We start from the raw sequence: 27,673 nt of genomic DNA, 5'->3' as shown, positions 1-27,673 counted from the left end.
ATCATGTTAGAAACATGCTATCAACATGTTAACAACTTGGTAATCATGCTCGAAACCTGCTAGCAACTTGCTAATTATGCTAGAAACATGCTAGTGATTTGCTAATCATGCTAACAACATTCTAGTAACTTGTTAATCATGCTATAAACATGCTAGTAACATGCTAATAACATGCTAATCATGCAAGAGACATGTTAGCGACATGTTAACAACTTGGTAATCATGCTAGAAACCTGCTAGCAACTTGCTAATTATGCTAGAAACATGCTAGTGACTTGCTAATCATGCTAACAACATGCTAGCAACTTGTCAATCATGCTATAAACAAGTTAGTAACATGCTAATAACATGCTAATCATGCAAGAGACATGTTAGCGACATGTTAACAACTTGGTAATCATGGTAGAAACATGCTAGCAAATTGTTAATCATGTTAGAAACATACTAACAACCTGCTAATCATGCTAAAAGCATGCTAGCAACATGCTAATAACTTGCTAATCATGTTAGAAACATGCTATCAACATGTTAACAACTTGCTAATTATGTTAAAACATGTTAACAACTTGATAACAATGCAAGAGACATGTTAGCAACATGTTAACAACTTGGTAGTCATGCTAGAAACCTGCTAGCAGCTTGCTAATTATGTTGGAAACATGCTAGTGACTAGCTAATCATGCTAACAACATGCTAGTAACTTGTTAATCATGCTATAAACATGCTAGTAACATGCTAATAACTTGCTAATCACGCAAAAGACATGCTAGCAACATGTTAAGAACTTGGTAATCATGCTAGAAAGCTGCTAGCCACTCGGTAATCATGGTAGAAACATGCTAGCAAAAAGTTAATCATGTTAGAAACATACTAGCAACCTGCTAATCATGTTAAAAACATGCAAGCAACATGCTAATAACTTGCTAATCATGTTAGAAACATGCTATCAACTTGTTAACAACTTGCTAATTATGCTAAAACATTCTAACAACTTGCTAATCATGCTAGCAACATGCTATTAACATGCTAATCACACTAGAAACATGCTAGTAACTTGCTAATTATGTTAAAACATTCTAACAACTTGCTAATCATGCAAGAGACATGCTAGCAACATGTTAACAACTTGGTAATCATGTTAGCAACATGCTAGTAGCATGTTAATCATGCTAGAAACAGACTAGCAACATGGTAGCTACTTGCTAATCATGTTAAAATGTGCTAACAGCATGCTAGTAGCTTGCTAATGTTAGAATCATATTAACATGTTAGTTATCTATCTGTCTGACAGACTGCATTCAAACTTTAACCTTTTAAAACTACTTTAAACTTCAAACTATTTCAAACTGAAAACCAGCCAAACTTAAAACTTTTTAAAACTTCTTAAACTTTTTAAACTTTCTGGTCCAGCTTTCTCAAACCAACTTAAAGTTTGTCTTTAATGCATATTTGATTAGTTGTGACTGTTATGAGCTTAACTTTTCATTATATTCATTATACTTTTCGTTATAACTTTTCATTTTCATTATATATTTATTAAAATTGCCATTTTAAAAGCTTTTAAAAGTCATAAACATTTGTGAATGAAATTATGGCAAATTAAACTTATTTTAGTTGATAATTGATCAAGAAATGTTCACTACCAATCAAACGTTTGAGGTTTTTAAATGTTCTCCTCTGCTCACCAGGGCTGCATTTATTTGATGAAAAATACAGTAAAAACTGTAAAAATGTAGAAATATTATTCAATTTTAAATATCTGTTTTCTATGTGAATATCTGTTAAAATGTAATTTATTTCTGTGATGCGCAGCTGAATTTTCAGCATCATTACTCCAGTCTTCAGTGTCACATGATCCTTCAGAAATCATTCTGATATGCTGATTTGCTGCTTAAGAAACATTTCTGATTATCATCAATATTGAAACAATGTTGACTTTTGATCAATTTATGCATTCTTGATTAATAAAAGTATTTTAACTGCAATTTTTTTCAGTAGTTTAAACAATAGTTTATCATTTCCTTGAGAGTATTGTATTGTCTGTTGACTGTCTTTTGTTCTTTTTTTTTCTCCTTGTGGAAACTCGTTCCTGTCCTGATGTGCTTCTGTCGTCTCTTCACACTCAGGAAACAGCCAAAGGTAAGACAGAGGTTACCTCCTGTTTATCTCACATATTTGCATATTAATATTTATGCAAATTTCATGTTGCATCCATATGCTTGTAAATCACTTAATATTCTATTCCTTGTTAAACATCTCATCTGAACACTAAAGTAGACTGAAGCAGCTTGGCTTTACTTGATTCTTTAAGAATCATTTTTTAGAAAAATCAGTCTCAAATCCAAGCATCAGGATCTTTTGAGGAACATTTGTTTTCAGAAGTTTTGCTTTTACATTTTTTTCTGTTTTAGGAATTATCTTATTTCTGTATTTTATTTAAACAAATCATTTTTTTAATTATTTCTTCTTACAAATAAATAAATAAATAAAATGAATAATAAATTGAAATAAAATACTATATGTATATATATAAAAATAAACTAAATTTAACATTTTTTTATTAATAATGATATTAATAATAGCATACCAGTATGTATGCACACATGAGGTTAGAAGAAATAATAAAAAAATAAGAATACAAAATAAAAATTAATTATTATTTAATAATTAAATGTAAAATTTTAAATTAAAATTAATTAAAAAATTTTTAATAATGATATTATTAATAATAATATAGCAGTTTACCTTGTTGTATGCAAACAAGGTAAAAATAAATAAATTAATTAATTAATTAATTGATTGATTAATTGTAATATAATAAAATAGTTCAATAACAAATTGGTCAAAATAAGTAAAAAAAGGTAAAAATAAATTCAGTTGATTAAAAATAATTATTACTGTTACTGCTTTTATTATGTATATACCAATAAAAAATAGCTAATTAATATCATGTCAATATAGAATCAAATTCTATTTACTTGATTCTTTATGAATCATTTTTTAGAAAAATCAGTGAGTCTCAAATCTGAACATCAGGATCTTTTGAGGAACATTTGTTTCCAGAAGTTTAGTAGTATAAAATAAGATAATTATTCAAATGTGTGTGTATATATATATATATATATATATAATAATAACAACTATATATATATATATATATATATATATATATATATATATATAATAGCATATATATATATATATATAATATTTAAATAAAACTTAATTAAATGTAAAAATTAAAATGAATAATGATATTAATAATAATAATATAGCAGTACGTATGTACATGAGGTAAAAATAAATAAATAAATTAGAAATTTGAATAAAATAAAATAGTTTAAAAAATGGTCAAATTAAGTAAAAAAAGGTAAAAATAAATGTACTTAATTAAAAATGATTATTATTATTATTGCTTTGTATATACCAATAAAAAAAATAGCTAAATAATATAATTTCAGTGTAGAATCAAGTTCTATTTACTTGATTCTTCATGAATCATTTTTTGATCTCAAATCCGATCATCAGGATCTTTTGAGGAACGTTTGTTTCCGGAAGATTTACTTTCACTATTTTATTTGTATTTTATTTACTGATTCAGTAAACTACTAAAAATGAGCTTTTCACATGAAAGAGTTTCCACATGCAGTCAAAACTGCGATTCATCCTTCCGGTGCCTCGTCAGATGAGGATGAGCATCTGTGTGAATGTGTCAGGTCTCTGAGATCTCGTGAGCGTCCACAAAGAGCTGCAATGTGTGAGTCTCGGAGACACACAGGCCCAGTGTAGAGCGGTCAAAGCTGCATTGTTGCTGCAGCGTCTCCTTCACTGCCATTGTGTTTGGCAGCCGGACAGACTGCACTGCAGACTAATGCTCAGACTCCACCGCTCGCCAGCTTTTCCCCTTTTTCCAGCCAGTGACCGGCACAGAAACTCCAGAGATTATTGGAAAGCATTTCTTCACTTGCTCTGATCAATAGAGAGAGACATTTGCAGCAGTATTTTAGCACAAACACCTGTGTTTTATTCACTAACTGCTCACAATTCAGCTAAAACAGCCTCTGTTTGTCAAATTAGGCCGTCAGCGTTCATTTTAATGCAAATGCTCCTTCTTTCTGTGCTAATTATGTTCATCAAGTTGGCTTGAGAAAGCCAACTCACTGAAATCCGACTTAAACTTATAGTTATTATTTTTCTGAGACTAAAATTATTAACTCGAATTCCTGCTAGTGCTGTATCTTTTCTAACTGATCGAACTTACGGTTTTCCTAAAACTGACAATTAAAACTGGGAAAAATCTCATAGACTTACATTGACGGAATGTTCAAATGAGCAACACTATTCAAACTCCGACTTTCAAAACTCCCAGAATCCCTTGAGACTCAATCAAACTTCCCTTCTATGTACTGTATTTCTAATCCATTTACACTCATTTAATCTTTCTATCTGTCTATCACTAGCCAAGCCTAGCAACTGTCATGCTAGTAGCTCGCTAATCATGCTAGAAACATGCTAACAGCATGCTGGTAACTTGTTAATCATGCTGACAACGTGCTAATCATGTTATAAACATGATAATCATGTTAGAAACATGGGAAACATGCTAGTAACTGTCTAATCATGCTAGTAACATGTTAACAACATGCTAATCATGCTTGAAACATGCTAATGACATGGTATACATGTTAAAATCATGCTAGCAAACATGCTAGTAACTTGCTAAACCTGCTACTAATCACATGCTATTAATGCTAGAAACATGTTTGCAACATGCTTATCATGCTAGCAATGTGCTAATCATGCTAGAACATGCTAGTAACTGGTTAATCATGCTAGAAAATGCCAACAACTTGCTAATCATGTTAAAAACATGCTAACAACTTGCAAATCATGCTAGAAACATGTTAGCAACGTGCTAATCATGCTAGAAACATGCTAGCAACTGGCTAATCATGTGAGAAACATGCTAACAACTTGCTGATCATGTTAAAAAATGTTAACAACCTACTAATCGTGTTGGAAACATGCTAGCAACATGCTAGCAACATGCTAATAACTTGCTAATCATGCTAGAAACATACTAGCAACTTGCTAATCTTGCTAGAAACATGCTAGCAACATGCTAACAACTTGTTAATTATACTAGAAACATGCTAGCAATTTGCTAATCATGCTAGAAACATGTTAACAACTTGCTAATCATGCGAGAAACATGCTAACAACTTGCTGATCATGTTAAAAAATGTTAACAACCTACTAATCGTGTTGGAAACATGCTAACAACTTGCTAATCATGCTAGAAACATGCTAGCAACATGTTAACAACTTGCTAATCATGCTAGAAACATGCTAGCAACATGCTAACAACTTGCTAATCATGCTAGAAACATACTAGCAACTTGCTAATCTTGCTAGAAACATGCTAGCAACATGCTAACAACTTGCTAATCATGCTAGAAACATACTAGCAACTGGCTAATGATGCTAGAAACATGCTAGCAACATGATAACAACTTGTTAATTATGATAGAAACATGCTAGCAATTTGCTAATCATGCTAGAAACATGCTACCAACATGCTGACAACTTGTTAATAATGCTAGAAACATGCTAACAACCTGTTAATCATGCTAGAAACATGTTAGCAATATGCTAGCAACTTGGTAATTATGTTAAAACATGCTAACAACTTGCAAATCATGCTAGCAAGATGCTAGCAACTTGCTAATCTTGCTAGAAACATGCTAGCAACATGCTAACAACTTGTTAATTATACTAGAAACATGCTAGCAACTTGCTAATCGTGCTAGAAACATGCTAGCAACTGGCTAATCATGCTAGAAACATGTTAACAACTTGCTGATCATGTTGAAAAATGTTAACAACCTACTAATCATGATAGAAACATGCTAGCAACTTGCTAATCATGCTAGAAACATGCTACCAACATGCTGACAACTTGTTAATAATGCTAGAAACATGCTAACAACCTGTTAATCATGCTAGAAACATGTTAGCAATATGCTAGCAACTTGGTAATTATGTTAAAACATGCTAACAACTTGCAATTCATGCTAGCAAGATGCTAGTAACATGCTAATCATGCTGGAAACAGACTAGCAACATGCTGGTAACTTGCTAATGTTAATGTTGCTAATGTTAGAATCATACTAACATGTTAATTATCTGTGTATCTGTCTGACAGACTGCATTCAAACTTTAACCTTTTAAAACTACTTTAAACTTCAAACTATTTCAGACTGAAAACCAGCCGAACTTAAAACTTTTTAAAGCTTCTTAAACTTTTCAGACTTTTTTAAACTTTCTTGTCCGGCTTTCTCAAGCCAACTTAAAGTTTGTCTTGACAAACTTTATTTATGTAGTTATAAATTGCTTTTTATTCACAGAAGTCAGTGATACAGCATCAGTCTCATCAGTCTTAATGTTGTTTATTGGCTAAACAGAAATAATCATTGGCCTAAATTACTTTTTTAAAGAAGAAATTAATTGTTTTATTAATCAAGGATGCATTAAATTGATCAAAGGTGACAGTAAAGACATTTATAATGTTACAGTAGTAGATTTCTATTTCAAATAAATGCTGTTCTTTTGAACTTTATTCATCTGTGAATCCTGAAAAATAAAATATATCACAGTTTCCACAAAAATATTGTGCAGCACAACTGTTTTTAACACTGATAAAAATCAGAAATGTTTCTTGAGCAGCAAATCAGCATATTAGACATATTAAATTGTTGAAGATTGTAAAGCACATTTAAAACAGTAAACAAGGCTGACCAAAGTGTTGCAAAACAGCACAGAAAGAGAGGAAAAAACATGCAAACTTATGATCGTATGCAAAATGATATGAAAACAACTTTATTTATAATGATTTAATTGCATTATATATAATTGTAGAATTATTCTTGAAAAAAAGAAAAAGTGTGTAATTCGATGAAATGTTTGTCATGGTTTATTCTTCTCGCGCGTTTCCAGCGTTTTCACTCTCTGTTCTTAATCAGAGAACATTTGGGTCAGTCTGATTTCACAGATGAGAGACTCTGTCTGTTGCCCAGTGATCTCTAGAGACGCTGAGAAAACTCATGCACTCATAAAACACATCGCGCCGCATCGCTGCATGAGCGCCGCCCTCACAACACACAATAATATACAGCAAAACGACTTCAGAGTCGCTCTTGTTTTTCAGTTTTCAATTTGGAAATGACATCAGTTTTAAAAGCTGTAAGAAATTATAACTTGTTTTCATGCAATCTTGAATATGTGTATTTTCTTCCTATTTTTTTTCATTAGTTTTTCAATGCAAATTCAACTCATTCACTAGCACATCCACGCTGAACATTCATTTCTTTAAGATAATTGAAAAAGTAGTATATATACTGTATGCATGCATAGACACAAGAATATGTATATATGCACACATACAAAATAATAAGAAATAAAATAAATAAATAAATGAATGATGATATTATTAATAATATACCAGTATGTATGCACACACAAGGTAGAATAATAATAATAGTTATAATAAATAAAATTAAAATCATAATGTTAATAATAATAATAATAATAATATGCCAATATGTATGCACACATTAATTTATTAAAAATTAATTAATTATTACTAAATTATAATAAAATAAATAAAAATCAATAAAACTATGTTAAAAAGTAAATTAAATAAAAATTGTAATTATATTAATTATTATTATTATTATTATCATTATTAGTATTATTATGTATATACCAATATACACAAGGTAAAAAAAACTAAATTATTAAATAAAAAATCTGTAAAATTAAATTTAAAAACTTTTAAAATAAATTAATTAAAAAATATTATTATTATTTAAAAATATTATTTGATGCTGAATATGAAATTGAATTAATATAAAATACATTTTGTGACCCATTTTTCTTACATAATAGTTTCTGAGTGAAACATGATATTTAGTGATAAAAGACAAAGTGGAATTTAATTTTATCCATTGGGAATTTAAAAAATTGTAAAATAGTGAATCTTACAATATTAATAAAATAAGGTGTCAAATTGTTGCATTGGCAACTAACTAAAACAAAATAAGCTTAAGAAATGACTAAACCAGAAATAGAAATAACATAAGCACACATCAAAATTAATCAAACTTGAAATAAAATTAAATAATAATTTAAACTAATTAGAAAATTAATAAAATGACTAAAACTTAAGCTAAAATAAAAACTGAAAATATAATAAATAAAATTGTAAAATTAAATAAATTAATTTAACAAATTAAATTAATAATAATTTTAAAAACACTGGTTTGGCATTTATTTAACAAAAACATTAAGAAAACTTGAAATAAAATAAAATAATAAAAATAAAGTAGTCAAAGTTATTATTATTAATAACAGTAATTTAAAAATGTAACATTAAAATGAAAACTTGAAATAAAATACAATAATAAAAAATAAACTAATTAGAAAATTACTAAAAATGACTAAAACTTAAGCTAAATGAAAACTGAAAATGTAAAAAATAAAACATTAAAATTAAACAAATTCATTAACAATTAATAATAATAATGATAATAATAATTAAAAAAAAAAACACTGGTTTGGCAACTAATTAGACAAGTACTAAATTAACTAATTAGACAAGGACTAAAAATGACTAAAACTTAAGCTAAATGAAAACTGAATATGTAAAAATTAAAACTTTAAAATCAAATTAATTAATTTAAAATTAATAATAATAATAATAATAATTTAAAAAAACACTGGTTTGCCATTTATTTAACAACAATATTAATAAAACTTGAAATAAAATAATAAAAATAAACAAATTAGAAAGTTACTAAAAATTACTAAAACAAGCTAAAATGAAAACTGAAAATGTAAAAAATAAAACTGAAAATTAAATTAATTACTAAAAAATATTAATAATAATAATAATTTAAAAACACTGATTTGGCATTTATTTAACAACAAAATTAATAAAATTTGAAATAAAATAATAAAAATAAACTAATTAGAAAAGGACTAAAAATGACTAAAACTTAGGCTAAAATGAAAACTAAAAATGTAAAAATAAGACTTAATAAGTAAACTAATTAATTAAAAAATATTATATATATGAAACACTGGTTTGACATTTATTTAGGGTTTAATAGAGAGAAATTCAGTGAATAATAGGGCATTACGTAGAATGATCAAAATAATCAATAAAAGAAGGGGCGCCAGATCTTTTTCTGATTCTCTTAATAATTCACAGGAAGATTTTGCTGATTTTGGAAGAAGACACACAGTCTGAGACTATAAAACACATCTGAGTCTTAATATGTTATGCATCACTGATTCTCACGGAAATTCATCTTGTTTTAATAGCGTTTAGATATTTCATTGCAACACTAGACGAACATTTCTTACGCATTAACAGTTGTGCATTGTCTGGGATGTGAGATGAGGGAGGCCCGTGTCCCGTACGGATCCGCCGGTCCGTCTCTCTGGAAACACGGGTCACCAAAGCAAGAATTCATGCCTCCGTCTCCAGATTTATGTATCTAATTAACAGCGTCTCACAAAGACCGTCGCTGTACACAAGCGGCGTAAGAATCTCTCAGGAGAAACGGCATCGCATCGCTCACATGCTGCTCTTTTACAGCTCACGGGTTCCTTTTCATTTTAAGCTTTGGTACAAAGTACAGGCTGAGAAAGAGTTGGAATCTCTTGTGAATCTCTGAAGGAGACGTGTGAGGGTTTTCACAGAAACATCTGAGACGCAGGAGACGTTAGCAAACATTTGCTCTTTGTTTAATCTTATTCTGTCTTGAATAAACCATATGTTCATATTCATGCATTTGGCAGCTGTTTTAATGTTCATGCATTCCTTGGGAATCGAACCCATGATGTTGGTGTTGCCGGCGCTATATTCTGCTGTTTGAGCTTCAGGAATGAATATACAGTCAAAGTCTATTTGAAATGCATTTTGCACCCTATTTGTTTCTTTAATATGGTGTATTTCTGAGTGACGTAGGATATTTAGTGATCAAACAGTGGATGGGAATTTTATAGATAATGAAATAATGATTCATGATTAATAGTAACTTGCTAATCATGCTAGCAACATGCTAGTGACATGCTAATCATGCTAGAAACATGTTAGCAACATGTTAATAACTTGTCAATCATGCTAGTAACATGCTATTAACATGTTAATCATGCTAGATTAATGCTAGTAAATTGCTAATTGTGCTAGGACCATGCGAGTAACATGTCAATCATGCTATAATCATGCTAGTCATTTGCTAATCATGCTAGAAACATGCTAACATCATGTTAATAAGTTGCTAATCATGCTAGCAACATGCTGTTAACATGCTAATCAGGTTAGATTCATGTTAGTAACTTAATCATGCTCAAAACATGCTAGAAATTTGCTAATTGTGCTAAATCATGCTAATTATGCTAGTAACATGCTAATAATGCTTGTGACATGTTAATAACTTGCTAATCATGGTAGAAACATGCTAACAATCTGCTAATCATGTTAGAAACATGCTAACAACCTGTTAATCATGTTAAAAACATGCTAGGACCTTGCTAATCATGCTAGCAACACAGTAACAACTTGCTAATCATGCTAGAAACATGCTAACAACCTGCTAATCATGTTAAAAACATGTTAGCAACTTGCTAATCATGCTAGCAACACGGTAACAACTTGCTAATCATGCTAGAAACGTGTTAACGCCATGTTAATAAGTTGTTAATCATGCTATTAACATGCTAGAAACATGTTAACAACTAACAACCTGCTACTCATGCTAAAAACATGCTAGTAACTTGCTAATTATGCTAACATCATGCTATTCACATGTTAATCATGCTAGAATCATGGTAGTCATTTGCTAATCATGCTATTAAAATGCTAATCATGTTAGAATCATGCTAGTAACTGGCTAATCGTTCTAGAATCATGCTAGTAACATGTTAATCATGCTAGAAACATGTTAACAACATGTTACTAACTTGCTAATCATGCTAGAAACATGCTAACAACCTGCTAATCATGCTAGAAACACGGTAACAACTTGCTAATCATGCTAGAAACATGCTAATCATGTTAGAAACAAGCCAGCAACAACTTCTTAATAATGCTAGAAATATGTTAACAACCTGGTAATCATGCTTAAAACATGTTAGCAATTTGCTAATCATGGTAGCAACACGGTAACAACTTGTTAATCATGCTAGAAACATGTTAACAACCTGCTAGTAACTTAATCATGCTAAAAACATGCTAGCATTGTGCTAGAATCATGCTAGTGACATGTTAATTATGCTAGAAACATGTTAGCAACACATTAATAACTTGCTAATCATGCTAGCAACATGCTATAAATATGTTAATCATGCTAGAATCATGCTAGTAAGTTGCTAGTCATGCTAGAACACGCTAACATCATGTTAATAAGTTGCTAATCATGCTAGCAACCTGCTATTAACATGCTAATCATGTTAGAAACATGCTAGCAACAACTTCTTAATCGTGCAAGAAACATGCTTGCAACATGGTAACAACTTGCTAATCATGTTAGCAACATGCTAGTAAGTTAATAATCATACTAACAACATGTTAATTATCTGTGTATCTGTCTGACAGACTGCGTTCAAACTTTAACCTTTCAAAACTATTTTAAACTTCAAACTATTTTAAACTGAAAACAGTCAAACTTAAAACATTTAAAAACTTTTCAAACTTTCTGGTCTGGCTTTCTCAAGCCAACTTAAAGTTTGTCTTGACGAACTTTCTTTATCTAGTTATCACATGAGCTTGTTGTGGCTGATGTTGAGTTAGTGAGAGCTGCTGTTTCTCATAGTTTTCAGAACAAGCGGCATCATGTTGTGTGTGTGTCTGCTGTTAAACACTTGAAGTCGTCTTTTGTCCGTGTGAGGCTCAATGACGTGTCCTAACATGCGTGTGCGTGTGTGTGTGTGTGTGTGTGTGTGTGTGTGTGTGTCTGCAGGTGTTCGCCTTCGACCACTGCTTCTGGTCCATGGATGAGTCCAATGTCCCGAAGTACGCCGGTGAGTCACACTTCAACACGTTCACACTCTCACTGCGCCGGACACGCTCACACCTGACTGATAATTATGGATTATATTTGCTATTATGATGTGGAAAACCTGGAAATGACACGGACACACGAATGAGCCGTTCCCAAGGGTGGGATCTGAGAAAAGATCCAACAGATTTCCCATGCTGGTCCAGACTAGTTTAGGCTTAGTACTGGTTTTGCTGGTTTACTGTGGTAGACTAAAGTCCGAGACAACATTCACTCACCATCTGATGCATACTGCACACAAAACTAGAAATTATGTCAATATAAACAATAAATAAATAAAATATACGCACATAACAAAATTACTCAAACTTGAACTAAAAAAAACCTAGAATAAATATAATAATAAGAAGAATAATAATAATATTATTATTATTATATTAATGTTATTATTAAATCTTATTACACCTTAAAAAATGTTTTTCCAGTCATTAAATATTTTTTCTTACAATATTAATAGTAATATTAGGTGAAAAACTTCAAGTTGTTGCTTTGAAGTTTTGTTTTAACTGACTGAAATAAAATAAGTGTACATATTTAGTATGATATACCAAAATTATTAAAACAAGCAAAAATAAATTAAAGCTGAAGTAAAATAAATAAATAAAAATAGCAAAAAATTAAAAACAACAAGAACAACAAAAAAGCTACATAGAAATATAAAACAAGTAATATAAATAACATAAAAACAAGTACCAAAACTTGAATAAAAATACATTCAAGTTAAATATAAATATTTGTAAAAAATAATAATAATAATAATGAAAATAACAAAAGTACATTATGACTAAAACTAAATCTGAAATAAAAAACATAAAATTACTAAAACTAAAATAAAATGAAATTTAATTAGTAATTAATAAAAAATTAATGAAAATAGACTCACATAACAAAACTACTAGAACGAAATCCCATATAAAAATAAATTAAAGCTAAACAGAAATATTTATAAATAAATTTTAAAAAATGACTTAAAATTACTAAAACTTAAAATAAATTTAAAATGAAAACTACAGATAAAACATTAAAAAGCTAATTAAAAATAGTAATACATACTTCCATTGTTTATAAATATTAAAACAAAACAAACTTAAAAAAAAAAGTAAAATAACAAATGCACATAACAAATTACTAAAACTAAATCTGAAATAAAAATCAGTTAATGCCAAATAGAAATATTATTAAAAAATTACCAAAAGTAAAAGCACATAAAATTACTAAAACTGAAATAAAAATTTATGAAATCCAAGTATAAATATTTAAAAAACAAATGAAAATAACGAACTACTAAAACTAAATCTCAAATAAAAATAAATTAAAGCTAAATAAAAATATTTAAAAATAAAAACAATAGGAAAATCACATAAAATTACTAAAACTTAAACTAAATAAAAACTCAAATTAAAAGCTAATTAAAATATTAGTAAATACGTCCATCTTTTATAAATATTAAAACTAAACAAACCTCAAACAACAAAAAACTAAATCTGAAATAAAAATCAGTTCAAAGTCAAATAGAAATATTTTTTAAAAACTAATAGAAATAAAAGCACATAAAATTACTAAAACTGAATTGCAAATAAATAACACCTAAAATTACTGAAATAAAAATGAAAATGAAAAGTAAAAATATAAAAAACTTAAAAATCTAATTAAAAATATTAATAAATACTTCCATAGTTTATAAATATTAAAACAAAACAAACCTCAAAAAAAAGGAAAATAACAAAAGCACATAACAAATTACTAAAACTAAATCTGAAATAAAAATCAGTTCAAAGCCAAATAGAATTTTTTTTAAAAAATGAATGAAAATAAAAGCACATAAAATTACTAAAACTGAATAAAAATAGATGAAAAAAAACTAATGAAAATAAACTCACATCACATCACTACTAGAACTAAACCTCAAATAAAAATAAATTAAAGCTAAATAGATTTTTTTGTACAAATAAATAAATAACACATAAAATTACTAAAATTAAAAATAAAATGAAAAGTAAAAATATAAAAAAATAAAAATATACTTCCATAGTTTATAAATATTAAAACAAAACAAACCTAAAAAAAATCAGTTAAAGCCAAATAGAAATATTATTTAAAAATGACCAAAAATAAAAGCACATAAAATTGCTAAAACTGAAACAAAAATAAATTAAATCTATGTAGAAATATTTAAAAAACACATGAAAATAACAAACTACTAGAACTAAATCTCAAATAAAAATATTTAAAAATAAAAACAATAACAAAATCACATAAAATTACTAAAACTTAAACTAAATAAAAACTAAAATTAAAAGCTAATTAAAATATTAACGACAATAATAATTTTAACAACAAAAAAACTAAAAAAAAAAAAAAAAAGTTTTTAAGATTTAATGCAAATTTTGCCAAATAGTCATATCATCTGGATAAACACATTATTAGCACCAACCACTGAAGTAGCTGGTGTTTTTTTTAAACGGTTTTTGTGATTTCTGTATGTATTTTTATAAAGCAGTACACTTTTTCTAGACCAGTCTGTTTTTTGTTTTTTTCCTGTTCTGTGTTTGAGTCTGCCAGAATAACACTGTTCTGACAAATGTTTGACTAGTGAACATGTTCTTACATGGACCGTTTGTGCAGCTCTTCTTTCATCTGTCATTCATCCAGTCTAGCGGATGTAAAGTTGTTTTTATGAGTCTTATATTGACTCATGTAGACGGAGTGGCAATTAAAGTCTTTAAGGAAGGATCATGTGCAGTTATAAGTTTATACAAGCCTTAACAGTAGTGGAGAAACTCATTAAAAATTTTTGGGAAGCTCCACATTTTTTTCACTCCACTTTTTTAATGCTAATGAAACCAAATTAACTTGATGCATTATATATTATAAATATGCAATTTTTAAAAATATTTATTTTTATTTTTTATTAATATTTTAGTCATTTTATTTTAGTGTACATTTTAGTGATTTTATGTGCTTTGTTATTTTTATTTTTTGTTACATATTTTAATATAATTTTGATTTATATTAATATTATTTTACCTTTTAAAATATTTTGAAAAATATATTTTTTATTATTTTAGTTTGTCATTTTATTTTTTATTTTAGTGTAAGTTTTAGTGATTTTATGTGCTTTTGTTATTTATTTTTTTTTACGTTTTAATATTATTTTGATTTATAATAATGTTATTTTAGTTTCTAAAATATTTTTTAAAATATTTATTTTTATTTTTTATTATTATTTTAGTTTTAGTCATTTTAAGTGTAAGTTTTAGTGATTTTATGTGCATTTGTTATTTTTATTTTTATTTTTTGTTACATATTTTAATATTATTTGGATTTATATTAATATTATTTTAATTTTTAAAATATTTTTAAAATATTTATTTTTATTTTTATTATTATTTTAGTTTGACATTTTATTTTTATTTTAGTGTAAGTTTCAGTCATTTTGATTTATATTCATATTATTTTAGTTTTTAAATTATTTTTAAAATATTGATTTTTTGCAATTTACAGCTTTTTTTTTCTTGCAAAGAAAAAAAAAAAAAAAAAAAAAAAATTCCAATCCAAAAAAAAAAAAAAAATGATAATTTAATTGAATTAAGATCGAAGTATGTTTATGCATCACAGTATACTATTCTCAGCTTTATGAATTCTCTGAAATTAAGTGAATGGAAAAAGTAATTGCTTATTGGCCAATTACTTGTTCCAAACTGGGTTAATGAGTTGTGACCGTCAACAAAAGATCTCCAGTCTGAAGGGTTTCACTGCTGCGTTTCTGTTCTTGTGCATTAAATGCATGAGCTGCACCGCTGCTCCGGCTTTATTTAGCTGTTCACGCAGCTGCCCGATTCACCGTCAGCACTAAACCAGGAGAAGCAGAGCGTGAACACATTCTCACAGTCAAACGCTGATTTCAGAGGATTTTCTGGGAGGGATTTCCTTTGAAAAGCAAGGAAATGAGAAACATTTCTTAGAAATGTCACAGACAACAGAGTGGAGTATTCTGTTCTGCTCAGTGTTTTTATTCTTAACTAAAGCTGGTAAAAATAGTTTTGGATTAAATATGAATAAAAAATATTATTCAAAATTATGAAATAATTAATTACAAATGTAAAAGCAAAATTAGATTTGACAAATAACTTGACAGGGTGATTTTTTTTATGATCATTTAGATATAGTTTTTTTTATTAGGTTTTTTCATATTTATAATTATTTTAGTGTAAGTTATAGTGATTTTGTTTTTGTTATTTTTATTTATTTATTTATTTTAGTTTTTTAAATATTTTTTAAAATATATTTATAATTTCTGTTTTTATTTTAGTGTAAGTTATAGTGATTTTGTTTTTATTTTTATTTATATTAATTATATTGATTTATATTAATATTATTTTAGCTTTTTAAATATTTTTAAATATATATTTTTTATTGTTTTAGTTTTAGTCATTTTATTTTTATTTTAGTGTAAGTTTTAGTGATTTATGTGCTTTTGTTTTTTATTTCTTTTTACATTTTAATATTATTTTGATTTATAATGTTTTAGTTTTTAAAATATTTTTAAAAATATTTATTTTTTATTATTTTAGTTTTAGTAATTTTATTTTTATTTTAGTGTAAGTTTTAGTGATTTTATGTGCTTTTGTTTTTTTGTTTCTTTTTACGTTTTAATATTATTTTGATTTATAATAATGTTATTTTAGTTTTTAAAATATTTTTAAAATATTTATTTTTATTTTTTATTATTATTTTAGTTTGTCATTTTATTTTTATTTTAGTGTAAGTTATAGTGATTTTGTTTTTGTTATTTTTATTTATATTAATTATATTTGTTTATTTTTATTATTTTAGCTTTTTAAATATTTTTAAATATATATTTTTTATTATTTTAGTTTTAGTCATTTTATTTTTATTTTAGTGTAAGTTTTAGTGATTTTATGTGCTTTTGTTTTTTTATTTCTTTTTACATTTTAATATTATTTTGATTTATAATAATGTTATTTTAGTTTTTAAAATATTTTTAAAAATATTTATTTTTTATTATTTTAGTTTTAGTCATTTTAATTTTTTGTGTAAGTTTTAGTGATTTTATGTGCTTTTGTTTTTTTATTTCTTTTTACGTTTTAATATTATTTTGATTTATAATAATGTTATTTTAGTTTTTAAAATATTTTTAAAAATATTTATTTTTTTATTATTTTAGTTTTAGTCATTTTAATTTTTTTATGTGCTTTTGTTTTTTTATTTCTTTTTACGTTTTAATATTATTTTGATTTATAATAATGTTATTTTAGTTTTTAAAATATTTTTAAAATATTTATTTTTATTTTTTATTATTATTTTAGTTTGTCATTTTATTTTGATTTTAGTGTAAGTTTTAGTCATTTTGATTTATTTTCATATGATTTTAGTTTTTACATTATTTTTAAAATATTAATTTTTATTTTTTTTTATTATTATTTTTTATTACTACTTACAGCATATTTTTCTTAAATACATACATGATGCATGTGTGTGTATTTATGTGTACATAATATACACAGTATGCACACATTTATTGTAAACAAAAACTGTTATTTTGGATACAATTAAATGCGATTAATTGCGAATAATTTTTATTAACAGCATTTCTAAAAATATAAAAATAAAGACTAATTCATTTAATTAATATATATATATATATATATATATATAATTATTACAGAATAATAATAGCATATAAATAATACTAAAATAACACTTGTTCCGCTTTTGAATTCAAAGTGGCATTTTGTTTGCATGTGTTTGTTCTGCAGGTCAGGAGGTCGTCTTCAAGTGCCTCGGGGAGGGAATACTGGAAAACGCCTTTCAAGGATACAACGCCTGCATCTTCGCTTACGGACAGACAGGTAGATTGTCAATGAATCACACCTCGAGCTTTCAGCACACACATATTTGCTCTTTTGTGACCGAGCTTTAGATGATGGTGACATCCGTTTGACTGAATAGATGCTCATTCTTTGTCAAAAGAGCACCGGTAATTACTCTAAATCAGCCTGCAAGACATTAACAAGTGATTTCCTCTCTTTAACCTTCATTTACAGTAGACATGAATCTCACAGAAAAAAACAATTATAACACTTAATAAAAACACTTTGGAAAACACTTTGGAAAAACATCTGTTTATTTTTATTTACTGATTATTTGTATATAAAGAAAAATGAAAAGATTTATTGAAATATAAATGTTTGTATTTATTTTTATTTATTACTTATTTGTATTTAAAGAAAACGTTTTTTCAAATTTTAGTCTAAACATTTAAGACAAAAAGCAACAAACTGAAAAGAAAAAAGATATTTTGAGTTGTTTTTTATTACATAAATAATAATTTAAAATAAAGTTAAAAGATACAAAAAATACAAATAATTTTTTGTTTTTTAATTATTATTTAAATGTATTGTTTAATTATTTCAATTTTATTTATTTATTAAAAAACTATTTTATTGTATTATTTATTTTTTTAAAAATGTTTTTATTGTATTATTTGTATATAAAGAGAAATGAAGATTAATTCAAATATAAATGTGTATTAATTTATTTTTTATTTATTAATTATTTGTATTAAAAAAAACTTTTTTTCTAATTTTAGTCTAAACATTTAAGACAAAAAGCAAGAAACAAAAGAAAAAAGACATTTTGAGTTATTTTTTCTTACTTAATAATTAAATTTAAATAACTAAAATTATAAATAAAAAAACAAGCATGTTTTTCCTTTTTCATATGTTAAATTTATTGTTTAATTATTAAAAAATATTTTTATTGTATTATTTCTATATGAAGAGAAGTAAAGATTAATTAAACATTTATTTTTATTTATTAATTATTTGTATTTAATGAAAACTTTTTTTTCTAATTTTAGTCTAAACATTTAAGACAAAAAGAAACTAGGCATTTTGAGTTATTTTGTATTACTTAATAATAATTAAAAATACAAAAAAATATAAATACAAAATTCATATTTTAATGTATCTTTCCTTTAAATTTTTTATTTTTTTAATATTATTTAAATTTATAGTTTAATTATTATTTAAAAATGTTTTTTATTGTATTATTTGTATATAAAAAGAAATGAAGATTAAAGTATAAATGTGTGTATAGACATTTTGAGTTTTTTATTAAATAATAATTAAAAACACAAATAAAAAATAAATAAATAATCTTTCTTTTAATTTTTATTTTTTAATTATTATGAAAAAGTATTATTTCACTATTATTTCAGTTTTATGTATTAATTATTAAGAAATATATATAAAAATATTTATAATAATTATATATATATAATAATAATATTTATAAAAATATTTATTTAATTATTGTATTACTTTGTAATTATTTTATATATGAAAATCACCAAAAAAAAAAAATAAACAAAAAAAAGAATCTGATATATTTCTCCATACATGAACAGGAAGCGTCTGTGTTTTCAATCACGGTCCTTCCTCCGTAGACGCACCGTATTGTCTGTTTCCTCCTGCCTTCCTGTCCTCGTTCTCAGGCCGGCGTTTGATCTTCTAACACGAGCTTTACGTGTTCTGCTCTGACAGGCTCTGGGAAATCCTTCTCCATGATGGGCAACGTAGATCAGCCGGGCCTGATCCCCAGACTCTGCTGCTCGCTGTTCGAGAGAGTCTCCAGAGACCAGAACGAGACGCAGTCCTTCAAAGTGGAGGTTTCCTACATGGAGATCTACAACGAGAAAGTCCGAGACCTGCTCGATCCCAAAGGGTGAGCCGATTCGGACCAAAACGCACTTGATAGGCCTCAAAATGAGCCTTTATGTCAGTATCTGCTGTATCAGTGTGTTTTGGTGAATGTGTAGGCTGCGTGAAGGTTCACAGTCCGCAGTCATTGATCTGTCGCTCTCGTCCTCTCCTGCCCTTTCAAATCAGACACACAGAGCCCGTCCGCACCACCTAGTGAGAGTTTACTGCGCTCGTTATCACGTGCTTCACTTTCACACTCGGATGGGGCGCCGCTTTCAACTTAAATTCCATCACTTCCTGTTTTTATGGCATTCAAATTTTATATTTTATTTATTTATTTATTTATAATTTTTACCAAGTTTTTAGTGATTTTCTATTTTTGTGCTATGTATCTTCTTGATTTAATTCATAGAATTGATAGTTATAATGAATTAAACTGAATAATCAAATTTAATTAGTATTATTATTTCATTTTCTATTTTTATGACTTTTAAATGTTACGTTTTAATTGTTATTTAATTTCTAATTTTTAAATGATGGTTTAATCTGATAGAATTTGATACTTGAATTAGTTTAATTGAAACATTTTTTAAGGTTTTTTTTCTATTTGTCACTATTTTATACTTTGTTATTTTCTATATTTTATTTTTTGCCTTTTTTTAATCAATAAATTGCATTTTTTATTTTTAATAATAGAATTGATAATTATAATGAGTTAAATTGAATAATCTAATTTAATTAGTATTATTTCATTTTCTGTTTTTGTGACTTTTAAATGTTAAGTTTTAATTGTTATTTAATTTCTAATTTTTAAATGTTTGATTAATCTGATAGAATTTGATACTTGAAATTTTCAAGTCTATTTTTGGCATTTTTGAAATTTTTAATATTTACATTTTTAATAAATTTAATTTAATTTCTCTTTTTTTTAAATGTACATTTTTAAATGTATTTTAGTTATAATTTTAGTAAATTAATTCATGTCTTAATTTGTGTCTTTTAAAAAGTTTAATTTAAAAAATATTTTAAATAAAAAAAAACATTTAATTAAGTTTATTTTTTCTGTTTGTCACTGTTTTATACTTTGTTCTTTTCTATATTTTATTTTTTGCCTTTTTTAATCAATAAATTACATTTTTTATTTTTATTAATAGAATTGATAATTATAATGAATTTAAATGAATAATCTAATTTAATTATTATTATTATTTCATTTTATATGAATGAAATGTTACATTTTAATTGTTATTTAATTTCTGATTTTTAAATGATGGTTTAATCTGATAGAATTTCATACCTGACATTTTCAAATCTATTTTTTTGTAATTTTTAAATATTTAATATTTACATTTTTAATTGTTTTCTCTTTTTTAAATATTCATTTTTTAAATGTATTTTAGTTATAATTTTAGTAAATTAATTCATGTCTTAATTTATGTCTTTTAAGAAAAGTTTAATTTAAAACATTTTTTAAAGTTTTGTTTTCTATTTGTCATATAAGACATGAATTAATTTACATTTAAAATACATTTAATTCATTTTGTTTTCTATTTGTCATATAATTATAATGAATTTAACTGAATAATCTAATTTAATTAGTATTATTAAATTATTTCATTTTCTATTTTAATGACTTTAAAAATGTTAATCTTGTTATTTAGTTTTAAATATTTTAATTATGTGTCCTTTTAAAATCAATTATATTTTTACATTGTTCATTGTTTTCTCTTTTTAAAAATATCAATGTTTAAATGTATTTTAGTTATAATTTAAGTAGTAAATTAATTCATGTCCTAATTTATGGCTTTTTGTTATTAAGTTATTAATTTAAAAAAATTACATGTTTTTTTTCTATTTGTTAGTATTTTATACTTTATAATATTCTATTCTATATTTTATTTTTGCCTTTTTTAATCAGTTTTGTTTTCTGTTTTTTATTTAGTAATAGTATTAATAATAATTGCTATAGTAAATTATTGCTTGTGCTATATTTATGCCTTAAAAATGTAATTTTTAAATTTTAAAAATTTTGTTTAAATTATTTATTTTAAAAAACTTATACTTTATACTTTATATTTTTCAGTTATGTTTTTCATTTATATATTTTTGTTTTTACATTTAAAAAAAAAAAATCTTTACCTTGTTTTGTGCTATATTTATTTAGTTTATTAATAGTTATCATTTAATTAATTTTTTATAGTTTTTTTCCCCCCCATTTTATGATGTTGAAAGTGCTGATCTGTAATGATGTTTTCTCTCTCTTTCATCCGTCCAGGAGCAGAACGTCTCTGAAGGTCAGAGAGCATAAAGTCCTGGGTCCGTATGTGGACGGTCTGTCTCAGCTGGCTGTGATGAGCTTCGAGGTGAACACGACTCTCCTCAACTGTTACAAATGTTTCATTTAAAAAGTATCAATTTTTAAAAGTATCAACTTTGTTTTCAACTTTGTAGAATGTTCAAACTCGCTGTCTGCACTTACAGTGAACTCTTCGTTTGTGACTCCAGCATGTGATTTGGTTGCATGTTCTCTCTCATTTGCGCCTCCTGCAGGACATTGAGTCTCTGATGTCGGAGGGGAATAAATCACGCACGGTAGCCGCCACCAACATGAACGAGGAGAGCAGCCGATCGCACGCCGTCTTCAGCGTCATCGTCACGCAGACGCTTTATGACCTGCAGTCTGGGGTCAGTTATGAGCTACAATCACAGTTAACCACATTTGCTGTTCCTGTTCAAGTTTTAAAGGAGAAGTCCACTTCCAGAACAACAATTCACAGATAATTTACTCACCCCCTTGTCATCCGAGATGTTCATGTCTTTCTGTTGTAAAGGAATTATGGTTTTTGAGGAAAACATTTCAGGATTTTTCTCCATATAATGGACTTCATTGGTGCCCCGATTTTGAACTTCCAACGTAGTGATGGGAAGTTCGGATCATTTTACCGACTCAGACTTTTGAGCCTCGTTCAGCAAAATGAACAAATCTTTTTTTCGAGTCGTTTCGCGCATTCATTTTAGCAAAATATAATTAAAATACTTGACATTTTCAAATCTATGTTTGTGTAATTTTTTAATCAATTATATTTTTACATTTTTAATATTAACATTTTTAATTGTTTTCTCTTTTTTAAAAAAAAAAAATATACATTTTTAAATATATTTTAGTTATGATTTAAGTAGTAAATGAATTCATGTCTTAATTTATGTCTTTTAAATGTTAATTTTGTTAAGTTTAATTAAAAAACATTTTAAAGGTTTTTTTCTTTTTTGGGGGGGTTTTGTTGCTATTTTATGCTTTCTTTTCTATATTTTATTTTTTTACCTTTTTTAATAATTTAATTTGTACATTTTTTATTTTTATTAATAGAATTGGTAATTATAATTAATTAAATTCAATAAACTAATTTAATTAGTATTATTAAATTATTTCATTTTCTAATGACTTTAAAAATGTTAATTTTGTTATTTAGTTTCAACTATTTTAATTATTTTTCTTTTTTGTCCTTTTTAAATCAGTTTTTACATTGTTAATTGTTTTCTATTTTTAAAAATATCCATTTTTAAATGTATTTTAGTTTTAATTTAAGTAGTAAATTAATTAATGTCTTAATTTATGTCTTTTAAATATTAATTTTGTTAAGTTTAATTAAAAAGCATTTTAATGGTTTTTTCTATTTGTCGCTATTTTATACTTTTCTATATTTTAGTTTTTTTGCCTTTTTTAATTAATTAATTTGTCTTTTTTTATTAATAGGATTGATAGTTATAATTAATTAAATTTAATAAACGAATTTAATTAGTATTATTAAATTATTTCATTTTCTATTTTAATGACTTTAAAAATGTTAATTTTGTTATTTAGTTTAAACTATTTTAATTATTTTTCAAATTTTTTTTGTCCTTTTTAAATCAATTTTTACATTTGTTTGTCAATCAGTTATTTTCTCTTTTTAAAAATATCCATTTTTAAATATATTTTAGTTTTAATTTAAGTAGTAAATTAATTCATGTCTTAATTTATGTCTTTTAAATATTAATTTTGTTCAGTTTAATTTAAAAGCATTTTAAAGGTTTTTTTCTATTTGTCGCTATTTTATACTTTCTTTTCTATGTTTTATTTATTTTTTGCCTTTTTTAATAATTTAATTTGTACATTTTTTATTTTTATTAATAGAATTGATAATTATAATTAATTAAATTTAATAAACTAATTTAGTTTGTTTTATTAAATTATTTCATTTTCTATTTTAGTGACTTTAAAAATGTTAATTTTGCTATTTAGTTTCAACTATTTTAATTATTTTTGTCCTTTTTAAATCAATTTTTATATTGTTAGTTGTTTTCTCTTTTTAAAAATATCCATTTTTAAATGTGTTTTAGTAATGGCTTTTAAATATTAATTTTGTTATTAAGTTATTAATTTAAAAAAAGTAACATTTTGTCGCTATTTTATACTTTTTTGAACGTACAAAATGTAGTTTAAATGCAGCTTCAAAGGCTCTAAACGATCCCAGACGAGGAAGAAGGGTCTAATCTAGCGAAACAATCGCTCATTGTTTTCAGAAATTAAAAATGTGTATACTTTTTAAGCACAAAAGCTTGTGTAGCACAGGCTCTGGGATTGTGCCCCCGATTTTGAAAACAGAAAGACATGAGCATCTTGGATGACAAAGGGGTGAGTAAATTATTTATGAATTATTGTTCTGGAAGTGGACTTTTCCTGTAATTATTTTTAGATTATGCATGACAAGTGTTGATTTTGGACTCTGGTCAAGGGAGTAGAATTTAGTAGAGGTGCTGTGCCATATTGGGCTAATTTGTGCAGTTTCAGAATGATGTTGACTGTAATGTCTGTGAATGCAGAATTCTGGTGAGAAAGTGAGTAAGATCAGTCTGGTGGATCTGGCCGGCAGTGAACGCGTCTCTAAGACTGGAGCCGCTGGAGAGAGACTGAAGGAGGGCAGCAACATCAACAAGTAAGACGCCTGCGGCCGCTCGCCGTATTCAGAGCAAATGAGTCACTTGCTTATAATAATCAAAAAACAAACAAAATGTTGGCAGTATGTAGTCTGGGAAATTAGTCTAAACAGAATAAAAGCTGGCACTAGGACCAACTAAATATATAATTAAAAGAATAAAGGGATTGTTGCAAACCACATGAATAAGTAGAGGAAATCTGCAGACTGTAATAGATGCTGTATGAATGAACGTCATCATGGAAAATGATGGCTCCACTCATTCCGGCTTCCCCACACAAAAGATTATAGAAACAAATCCCTTAAAGGGGTCATGGGATGCCCATTTTCCACAAGTTGATATGATTCTTTAGGGTCTTAATGAAAAGTCTCTAATATACTTTGATTAAAAATTCTTAATGGTTTTGTAAAACAACACCCTTTTTACCTTGCCAAAATCAGCTCTGCAAAAATCAACCCATTCTGAGGGATTGTTCCTTTAAATGCAAATGAGCTCTGCTCGCCCCGCCCCTCTCTTCTCTCTGTGGAGAGACGAGCCTGTTTACTTTAGCCGCATTTAGCTGCTAAACTTGCTAACTAGCACATTATTAGGAAAAACGATCGCAAAGATTCATAAAAAAACCCTTATACTCACTTCTGCTGTAAGTGAAGCTGGATCACGAATGATCTGCGCAAACATAGACGGATATATGTAGATCGGGAGGCGCATTCCCTTCACAAACAAACCTAATCCACTGCATCTTCAGCGGCTCAGATGTCGGGAGTAAATGAGGTAAGACGCTCATGTCAATCAACTATTGTGGGAGTGGCCTCTGTCATGTGACGCCACAACGACAGGCATCTGAGAATGGCTCGATTTGAAAAAGGGGATATTATTTTTACAGATTAATTAAAAACCACTGCATGGATTTTATCATTATAGGGTAGATTTGTACATACACTGCCAACACACATTAATGTTCAAACAACATGAACATGTGCGACGCGCTCGTTTTTTTCAGGCGCATCCGTGCCGCATCGAGTTAAAAACATCTCAGCTTTTCAAAATGCCGCAAGTGCACCGCGGGTCATGTGACAAGATTTAACCAATTAGCTTCCGTTATGAGCGCGGCTGCCGCGCGTCTACATTTGAAATAACGAACTTGAGCGCGCAAAAGACAAGATATGTGAACGGCCCCTTATTTCGTTCCACTTTCGGCGCATTCAAAATTATATAGAACATTTATCAAACTCTTCATATCGTTTTATCGAGGAAAATTTTATTGTGATAATTATTGTTATCGAATTATCGCCCAGCCCTAGTTTCTGTGGTGTTTTCTGATATTTCTGTGGTGTTTAATGATGTTTGTGTGGTGTTTTGTTATTTCTGTGGTGTTTTATGTCATTTGTGTGGTGGTTTATGTTGTCTTTGTGGTGTTTTGTGATATTTGTGTGGTGTTTAATATGTTTGTGTGTTGTTTTATGTTGTTTGTGTGGGGTTTAATGATGTTTGTGCTGTGTTTAGTGATGATTGTGTGGTGTCTAATGTTATTTCTGTGGTGTTTTCTGGTGCTTGTGTGATGTTTAATATGTTTGTGTGGTGTTTAACAATGTTTGCATGGTGTTTCATGGTAGCAAGCATACATGCATCTTGTTTAGTGAGCTCGCGCGGCGCTGCACTTTAAACTTTGGTCCGAGCGGATAAACAGTCCGTGTGGCGCGATTCAGATGAGTCGCGTTAGGGGCCGTTCTCATATTTGCGCCTAAAAACGCCGTTTCTCTATCTTGGCTGAGTTTCGGTGTTGTTACGGGAAAGGATGAAGCTAATTGGTTGAATCTTGTCACATGACCAGCGGTGCGCTTGCGGCATTTTGAGATGTTTTCATCTCGATGCGGCGCGGACGCTCCTGAAAAAAAACGAGCGCGTCGCACCGCGTGCGCGTCGCGACAGTGTCGCTTCCGTTATGAGCGCGGCTGCCGCGCGTCTAGATTTGAAATAACGAACTTGAGCGCGCAAAAGACGAGATATGTGAACGGCCCCTTATTTCGTTCCGCTTTTGCCGCATTAAAAATTACATAGAACATTTATCAAACTCTTCATATCGTTTTATCGACTAAAGTTATATCGCGATAATTATTGTTATCGAATTATCGCCGAGCCCTAGTTTCTGTGGTGTTCTCTGATGTGTGTGGTGTTCAGTATGTCTGTATGTTGTTTTATGTTAGGGTGGTGTTTTATGTAGCTTGTGTAGTGTTTTAAGTTGTTTGTGGTGTTGTTTCTGTGGCATTTTATATCATTTGTATGGTGGTTTATGTTGTCTCTGTGGTGTTTTCTGATATTTGTGTGGTGTTTAGTGATGTTTGTTTGGTGTTTTGTTATTTCTGTGGTGTTTTATATTATTTGTGTGGTGGTTTATGTTGTCTTTGTGGTGTTTAATGTTGCTTGTTTGGTGTTTTATGGTTTTTGTTTGGTTATTTGTTATTTCTGTGGTGTTTTATGTCATTTGTGTGGTGGTTTATGTTGTCTCTGTGGTGTTTTGTGATGTATGTGTAGTGTTTTCTGCTGTTTCTGTGTCATTTTCTGATATTTGTGTAGTGTTTAATGATGTTTGTTTGGTGTTCTGATGTTTCTGTGGTGGTTTATGTTGTTTTTGTGGTGTTTAATGTTGCTTGTGTGGTGTTTTATGGCTTTTGTTTGGTGTTTTGTTATTTCTGTGGTGTTTTCTGATGTTTGTGTGGTGTTTTCTGATATTTGTGTGGTGTTTAGTGATGTTTGTGTGGTGTTTTGTTATTTCTGTGGTGTTTAATGTCATTTCTGTGGTGGTTTATGTTGTCTTTGTGGTGTTTTCTGATATTTGTGTGGTGT

General features: G+C 27.4%; 1 protein-coding gene across 5 annotated transcripts in view; it reads left to right on the top strand.

Annotated features, from left to right (window-relative positions):
* Positions 1-27,673, top strand: part of kif13a (kinesin family member 13A) — an 87,656-nt gene that overhangs the window by 24,711 nt on the left and 35,272 nt on the right. For all 5 annotated transcript variants that reach the window (XM_051131053.1, XM_051131052.1, XM_051131056.1 and 2 more), the window contains exons 3-9: positions 2,127-2,139; positions 12,027-12,087; positions 17,906-17,998; positions 19,694-19,874; positions 22,128-22,215; positions 22,403-22,537; positions 24,716-24,828. In XM_051131053.1, the coding sequence (XP_050987010.1) occupies positions 2,127-2,139; positions 12,027-12,087; positions 17,906-17,998; positions 19,694-19,874; positions 22,128-22,215; positions 22,403-22,537; positions 24,716-24,828 (684 nt within the window). The remainder of the gene's footprint in view (positions 1-2,126; positions 2,140-12,026; positions 12,088-17,905; positions 17,999-19,693; positions 19,875-22,127; positions 22,216-22,402; positions 22,538-24,715; positions 24,829-27,673) is intronic.

Source organism: Labeo rohita, chromosome 16 (assembly GCF_022985175.1).
Source record: "Labeo rohita strain BAU-BD-2019 chromosome 16, IGBB_LRoh.1.0, whole genome shotgun sequence".
NCBI lineage: Eukaryota > Metazoa > Chordata > Actinopteri > Cypriniformes > Cyprinidae > Labeo > Labeo rohita.
This window is presented reverse-complemented; position numbering and strand designations above follow the sequence as displayed.